General features: G+C 37.9%; 1 protein-coding gene across 1 annotated transcript; it reads right to left on the bottom strand.

The window, feature by feature from the left end:
- Window positions 1-499: 499 nt before the first annotated feature.
- Window positions 500-7,514, bottom strand: LOC127450781 (primary amine oxidase, liver isozyme-like). Its single transcript, XM_051715127.1, has 4 exons — window positions 5,889-7,514; window positions 3,376-3,661; window positions 3,124-3,256; window positions 500-1,106 (listed from the first exon to the last, which is right to left on the bottom strand). Exons 1-4 carry the CDS (start codon window positions 7,447-7,449, stop codon window positions 825-827), a joined length of 2,262 nt encoding a protein of 753 aa, XP_051571087.1. The 5' UTR covers window positions 7,450-7,514; the 3' UTR covers window positions 500-824.
- Between the last annotated feature and the right edge of the window lie 1,065 nt (window positions 7,515-8,579).

The following is an 8,579-nucleotide window of genomic DNA, read 5'->3' as shown; positions in this document are numbered from 1 at the left end:
GCTGCATGCAGACAGAGATGTGTTCATAATTTCTGTTTTGTTATTTATTTTTATTTTTTCCATTGCATCACAAATGCCATGGACTTGGCTGGACGATGAAAAAAATCCAGAGACCCAAAGGCTCGAGTCAAGTCCGAGTAAAATTGCAACCGAGTTTGTGACAAGTCCAAGTCCATTAAAACTGGACTCGTGACTCGAGTCCAAACTCGAGTACCCCAACTCTAGAATTTTGTGTTCCATAATGACAGAACTTTAATTCTGGGTAAACTTTCCCTGTAAGTTAGGACCCATTTATGCTGTAATGTCACCAAGAAATGAAAGAATGATTAATATGAGAAAAGCATGACCAGAATAACCCGTAGTCACCCTTGACATTTTATTGCATGGATGATTTTTTTAATTTTTTTTAAAGAAGTGTGAATTTGGTAAGGTGTTGTATCAGTCTCTATTCTAATCTAAAGTCTCTCTGTATAAAAATAAATGTTTGTACAGTAAAAAATTACCCTAATTCTTTATACTTTATTTTTAAAATAGGCTTTACAAAAAATATACCATTAAAGGAAGGATATACCCTAAAAAGTCTATGCATACAGTATATTGTCATCAAATTTTACAGACATTCTTGATCACAACACAATCAATTTGCTATAGCAAAAACCAAGATAATATTCATAATATTTACATAATAAGATACAAAAGCAAGAAATCTTGCCTAACTAGTAACTAGCACAAAGTGATGATGAAGCAAATACTTTCTGCATTATGAGACTTCAGTATTTGGAATGAGTGTAACATTACATACATCACAATCTGAAATAAGACCCTTAATCAAACTTCATAACCCCTTCAAAGCCATGGTAAGTGAATGGCTCCAGGGAGGAACTGCACATATCCTTTTCCAGGCACGCCATTTTGTTGTACTCACAGTCATTCTCAGAGCCTGGAGAGAAATACACTCCATCAGGTGAGTGGATGGATGGATCTTCATCAAAGTAGTTATGTGGCCTAATGATGACACCACCGCCATTACCCACAGTAACAGTGTTGGGGATGTCCTCTGCATGTGGAATGTGTAGGAAACCAGTGGTCACCCAGGCAACCAAGTCCTTAAGCAGATGTAATGAAGATATTGTTATTGTTATTATCTTTGGATAAAAGCATCTGCTAAGTACAAAATAAGCTAAACAGAAAAAATAAGATGATATACAGTGGTGTCAAAATGAATATGAACACTGGAGTCACACTTCAAAATGTAGGATTTTTACTGCATAGAAAATATATCAAAGTGACATCTGCAAACAAAGTATATTATGTATTTTCTCTGGACTGACTTCATGCTTCTGAGCCATTTTTGTAATGACTTTTAACTAGTGTCAAGGTGATTGTTACTGGATGTGTGAAGTTCATGCAGGTGTCTTAGCATAGTAACCACAGGTGAACTATGGACATGTTCCACTACTTTTGACAACCAGAAAGAATACAATTACTTTTTGTCTTAATTTTGAATGATATATTTATTGTTTTATAATTTATATATCTATTTCTAATTTAATTATTTATTTTTTAATCTAAGAAACATCTTTTTTTATTATTATTGTTTAGGTTAAAAAGTAAATTTGCCAATTGGTTTGATATTTTGTTATATAATGCAAAGTTTTAGTGTGGCTTACTTTAAGTGTTCAAACTGAGGGCCACTGTATTTTATGGAAATACAAAAAGCATCTTAGTGTGCTATTTTCACCCCTAAATAAATACTAACATACATTATAGGGGCATCACTGCAGTTTGTTTATTGTGTTTATTTAGAGTGCCACCCTACACCAACCCCTAAACCTTACCCTAACCTTCCCTTACAGAAATTAACCATGGTTTTACTACAGTAACCATAGTATCACCATGGTATTTTGTAATCATAGTAACCACAAAACTAAACATGCTTACTATATTAACACCATGGTTAATTGCATTAAAACTATGGCTTCCACCAAAAACATGGTTACTACAATATTACTACAGTAAAACAATGGTTAATTTGACCCAAATCAAACCTTTCTCAACTACCCGACCGTCACCGTGACCAAATCACTGCAAGGAAACCAAACTTTATATTAATTTTGATTTATTATTATAAGTTGTATTAAAGGAAATATTATGAGTGGAGACAGGAAACAGGATGAAGAAAAGTGACACAAAAGGGGGAATCAAACCCGGATTATCCACATGGTAAAAGCACACCCAATCCATCTTTACACACTGCACCATTGCAACAGCTCTAAGGGTTGCAGTTTGTTTTTAATTTATATGTTTGCACCTGACTATATGAGTGCACACTGTGTGGCAGGTACTCTTTACACCTAGTGCAAATTGTCACTCCGAAAAATACTATAACTCAGTCAGAATGTCACATGCAATAATAACTTAAAGGAATAGTTCACCCAAAAATTAAAATTCCCTCATCATTTACTCACCCTGATGCCATCCCAGATGTGTATGACTTTCTTTCTTCTGCAGAACACAAGTGAAGATTTTTAGACGAATATCTCAGCTCTGTTTGTCCATACAATGCAAGTGAATGATGATCAGACCTTTGTAGCTCCAAAAATCACATTAAAGGAAACATAAAAGTAATCCATACGACTCCTTTTTTTACAAGTCCTTTTTATGCTAAATCTCCACTTTCACTTTTACTTTCAGATGTGAAATTGTAACTAAATAGGCACCACATGTGACTTTCAGATGTATAAGTGAAAGTGGAGATTTAGATTAAAAAAGGACTTAAAATTGTATCTGTTTCTCACCCACACCTATCATATCGCTCCTGAAGACATGGATTTAAACACTGGAGTCCTATGGATTACTTTTATGTTTCCTATACGTGATTTTTGGAGCTACAAAGATCTGATCACCATTCACTTGCATTGTATGGACCTAGAGAGCTGAGATATTCTTCTAAAATTCTTCATTTGTGTTCAACAGAAGAAAGAAAGTCGTACACATCTGGGATGGCATGAGAGTGAGTAAATGATGAGAGAATTTTCATTTTTTGGGTGAACTATTCCTTTAATAACACCAATTGAAACTGAGTCTGATGACGCTGTCTGTTATTGACTGGCTTATACATACCTCGTTGTCGATCACCTCATTATCATCAATAAATTTGCTGAAATCAATGAATGGGGATTGCATGTAATTCTGACTGTACAGGCTGCTGCTAGTCTGCTCAGTATCTTTATGCTTGGTTATAGCTACTTTATACCTAGAAAGAAGAAAAAGACAAGCTTTACATAACTTGAACATAATACAACACACTTCTACAACATGCGTGCATCTCAGTCTGCATATTGTGTGTATGACTGAAAGAGACTGAGTCCTTACCGAGCCCAGGACATGGACTTCTCTTCAGGCTCACTTTCAGGGAGGTGATCCCCAGCAAAGCTCAACACCTGAAGCCTGTAAGAGCGCTGGTGGCCCCATCGGTTGGTACGGTTGCTGGCTATATGAAGGTAACGGGGTGTTTTGGTGTTATGCTGCATCGCCGCCTCTTTCTCTGTCCTGATTTGCTGCTCCACCAGCTGTGGTATCTTTGCTTTCTGTGAGGGCATCCATGGCAATGACACCTCCTTATACACCATGTCTTTAGTCTGAAACACATTCTTTACACCTAGAAAAAATAAATAAAATTAATAATAATACAAATTAATAAATAATAATAATAATAAAAAAATAACAGTTTTGCGACCTTTGTCTGTAGAGGCTGTTTCCTGTAATATTCTCTACTATCAGATGGACATATTTTAATTTACCATAACATAATTAGAATTTAGAATAGAACCTATTACAACCCCAATTCCGAAAAAGTTGGGACAGCATAAAAAATGCTAATAAAAACAAAAAAGGAGTGATTTGTAAATTATATTTACCCTTTGCTATATTGAAAGCACTAAAACATTATATGATGTTTTACCTTGTGTAATATAATGCACAGTCATTTCAAATCAGGTGATTGCACCACGCTCCAAAAATGTTGAGACAGGCAATTTAAGATAATAACAATTTGATGAGTTGAAATAACAAGGCACTGTGAAACAGGAGATGTTAAACAGGTGAGGCAATTGTGTCATAGTATTTAAGAAGCCTCTAAAAACAGCCTAGTCCTTCAAGAGCAGGGATCATTTGAGACTTGTTAGTTTGCCAACAGATGCTTCAGCAAATAATCCAGCACACAACAATGTTCCCCAAAGACAAATTGGAAGGATTTTGGCCATTTCACCCGCTACAGTGCACAATATAGTTAAAAGATTCAAGGAATCTGGTCAAATCTCGATACGTAAAGGGCAAGAAGAAAACCACTTCTGAATGTGCGTGATTTCTGATCCCTCAGACATCACTGTCTTAAAACACATCATTCATCTGGAATGGATATCATGAACATGGGCTTGGGATTACTTTAGTAAACCTTTGTTAGACAACACCATTCACCACTGCATCCACAGATACAACTTAAGACTTTACTATGCAAAGTTCCACTCTTCTACTTTCCACAGATGAGACCAAGCCCAGAGAAGTTGACACCGCTTCTGGACAGTGTCCCAACTTTTTCGGAATTGTTGTAGGCATGGCCAGTACTTAAGCATAAGGAGTGTTTACTTAGGAGACTCCTAAGTAAACACTCCCTATGCTTAAATATTGGCAATTCTAGGTTGACAACTATGGTCAAGATAAAAAAATAAAAGTATAACTGCACAACTCAAAATATAGGCTCCTTTATTTACCAACGTTACATACTGTACCTTGAAAAAGGCTGATGAATAAATGAGCCTATATTTTGGGTTGTGCAATTATACTGTTTTTTTTCCTATATATTTTTGCTAGAACTTGCACCTCTGAATCTAAGGTGTGCGTTTACTTAATTTTTCAAGATAAGAAAAGTGTCATTTGAAAGATCTGTCAGATGGTCTGTCTTTCTGTCTATCTACACTAAAAAAAATTTACTTTCACTATCATCAGTTTTACTCAACCATCCCTTGTTGTTGTTATTTTTAAAAAATTAATGTAACCAAGGGAAATTAAATTAACTGAGCTGATTCAATTAAAAAACGTTTCTTGTCAGCGTTACATAATCCATGTGCATTGGGACAACGTAAATATATTTTGTTTGGTTAACTGAAACTGGGCAGAGGATTTCTAGTTCCTAGCAAGCTTTGCATGGGACTTGACAGGGAGAGTAAATGTAAATGTTAAAATGTGTTAAAGTGTTATTTTATGAGTCATTGTGCAAGTGAATATAAATGTTGTCATGTTGATAATGTGAAGAGTTGAACTTGAGCCTAGGTTGAGGATGAATACATTTTGAGTACTACTGTACATATTGCTTTATCCTTTGAGCAATTGCTGTGCTGCTAATGACAGCATATAGTGACCAGGTTGCACCAGTAGTGTTTCCCCCCAGCATGTTTAGCTTGCTAAAATTTCCTTTCCTAGCATGTCACTAAGAGAGTTTAATTTGAGTTATTTTGGCAATTTTGTTGGGTTTACTTGATTCAGTTAGGTTACATGGTATCTATCTATCTGTCTGTCTGTCTGTCTGTCTGTCTGTGGCAACATAGAGAAAAAGTACAAGGCATGTCAACTGAAAAAAAATTGACCTTGTCTAAGATGTAAGTCAAAGTAGCACTTCTGGGCAATAAAATGTAAAGTTAAATTATCTTTATTGTCATGCAGTGTTTGGTCTAGAGTAGCCAATGCGATCTAATTAAAACCAACAGGCCTGTGTCATTTACAACTGTAGGCTATTAAAAACAAAAAAGTATTGTGACTTATTTAATAGGATATCTTGAAATGTATCTTGCATATCTGATATTTAGGCTACTTCATAATATGGCACCTACCCAAGATGTCCAGATCGACTTTAAAGTTGATGAAATGTGTATGGATATTCCCAAGGACATTTTCTGCAACCTGGTGACCATACTGCAGACTTCCATCGATCATAAAGGAGGATGATATGTAGCCAGTGGCGTGCACTCTTGCCTCCACGGAGCCGCTTTGATAGAAAATGAAGTCCCATATATAGTCATAGTTCCCTATAGCAGTAATAGTGCGGAACACCAAAGCGCTGTTTGCCATACCACCATAACCATTATGGAAGAAATCTGAGAAGTGTCGTCGCAGAGGTCTGCCAGCGTCGTGCTCGAAAACGCAGATGGAGTTTCTGGAACGCAGCGTGACGTTTGTGTCAACATAACGGTACGTATCGACATAGGTGGCAGTGTACGGACAATCGATTCCGCGTACCAGCTCGTGCGCAAAGCGCCCGATTCCGATACTTGAGTCGAGGAACTTCGTGAGCATCATCCCAGGAGTGATGGATCCGTACACAGACATCGCCTCCTGCACGCTGAGCTCGTACACAATCCTCTCCCCTTTAAAGCGAATATCAAATACCCTCATGCCAGTCAGGGAGCTCAAGCCAAAAGCAAAGCTCCAGTCTAAATAAACCACCTGGTTGTTTTGAACGCTGAAACGTTTACCCTTAAGATAATACTGGTGTGGTCCTAACCCAGAAGGTTTATTCATGGGCTTGAGTGACGCGTAATTTGGGATTTCTCTGTAGGCAATCTTTTTTACTGAACCTTTTTCATAACTCTTTTTAAATTCGTCAGTGCTGTTGAAATATTGACCATTGTAGAGCAGCCGCTCAACTGTCCACTCTGACGAGTTTCTGCTCTCGTGGCAAATCAAGATTTCGAAGCCCACGGGATGGATGTACATGCCACTGTAATCGCGAAAGAAAGAAATCCATGTTTTGCGGTCACCGGCCTTTAAGCCTCTTGGCATACCCTCAAACAGCAGCAATTCCCGCTTTCTTGGGACATAACCAAAACTTTCCTTCAGTGGTTTTTCAAGTTTTTGGAAAACTTTATTTAAGAGTGTGAAGAGTTGCACATACTCTCCGATTGTTACCATACGGGCTGTGAAGGGTAAAGTTGGAGTATTATACTTCTCCTGAGTAACATCCCGATGCCGCAGTGGACCAGGCAAATGTCCCACCACGTACTCCTTCAGGTAACCGCGCGCGCCGTGGAACACCACAACAGTAGCGTCGCGCGGCGGCTTCTGTCCATTGGCATCCAAGTATCGCAGCGCGTCAGCCTTTTTCGGGAGCGAGAGGTCAATTAAAAAGATGAAATTCTCTGAGGGTCTCGCTGTGGCCGACTGGGAAATCTGGAGGTCTTTTTGAGCCCACATGTAATCGCGAACTGATTTGTACTCCTCTGCAGTGAGGTCCGCATAAATCAGACTTTTGTCTGAATGTCTGACTTTCAGGATTTCTTGCGGCTGGGACATGCATTTTGGACGCCTATTCGTATTTAGGCATAATAACACGATGTTGATTATCACCGAAATAAATCCTAGAAGTATCAGTGAGTATTTTAATAGAGAATTCATCACTGTAGCGACCACCTCTTATCCCGAGCGTGGAGTGGATGGAAGAGGAACGCATGGTAAATTCACTGCGACCAATATATAATATAGCCACACCCATCTGGGCTGCTCCCACTGAAGTCCACACACGACCCCTAAATCCTAAAGCATCTGATAGTATGTCGGTTTTATTGTTCCATGCATGGCACTTGCCATCAGTAAATAAATGGAAGACACACCTCGTGCGTAATTTCTGGCCATTCGTGAAGCAGCATGTTTCAGCAACACTATTAATGTAATTTCATTTCAGTTTGTGTGGAATTTGAAAGTAAACAACTTGAACTTCCTGCTGATAATATGCCTAGTAGACCTTTATAAGGAAACACAGGGATTACGTCTTTTAAGAGCATGTCAGGTTCTGTATATCCCATACAGAAATCTGGCAAATGGCATGTAAAATACATAGAGTTTTTCCACCAGAAATGTACATACTTGTACATACTGTATATGGAACATATATTTCAAAATACTATTTCCATTTTCATAACATCTGTTTTCCCCGATACTAATGGAATTTGAATCTGAATATGCTTAAATATATGAGCTATTATTTTATATACTCTCACTGAACACTTTATTAGGAACACCTGTACACCTACTTATTCATGTGATTATCTAATCAGCCAATCATGTGGCAGCAGTGAAATGCATAAAATCTGCATATAAGGGTCAGGAGCTTCAGTTAATGTTCACATCAACCATCAGAATGGGGGAAAAAAATGATTTCAGAGCAGTCCCGGTTCTACGGGGGAGCTTGTGGGTGCTAAGCACCCTCAAACGAAACTTAGAGCACCCTCAATTGCAGACCAGGGCAAACTACTGCCCACAGGTCGATTTATCATGAACGTTTTTTATTAGATCTTTCATTTATCTGGCTTTTGGACCTATCCCGCATCCACAAGCTTTTAATATGCTCAGGGTTGCCAGATAATATATGCAACACCCCAATCAGAGATTTATACTTGCACAAATTGGAAATATTTCACCTTATGTCATAATTTATGCAATCTGGCAACCATACATGCGAGTGCACGCGCTTTCTCCCAGCAAAAAAACAAACAAACAACAACTTAGCGCTCAATAGTGCATGGAGG

This window comes from Myxocyprinus asiaticus, chromosome 13, assembly GCF_019703515.2.
Source record: "Myxocyprinus asiaticus isolate MX2 ecotype Aquarium Trade chromosome 13, UBuf_Myxa_2, whole genome shotgun sequence".
In the NCBI taxonomy this organism is placed as follows: Eukaryota; Metazoa; Chordata; class Actinopteri; order Cypriniformes; family Catostomidae; genus Myxocyprinus; species Myxocyprinus asiaticus.
The sequence above is the reverse complement of the archived record's forward strand: the minus strand, read 5'-3'. Positions and strand labels throughout refer to the sequence as shown.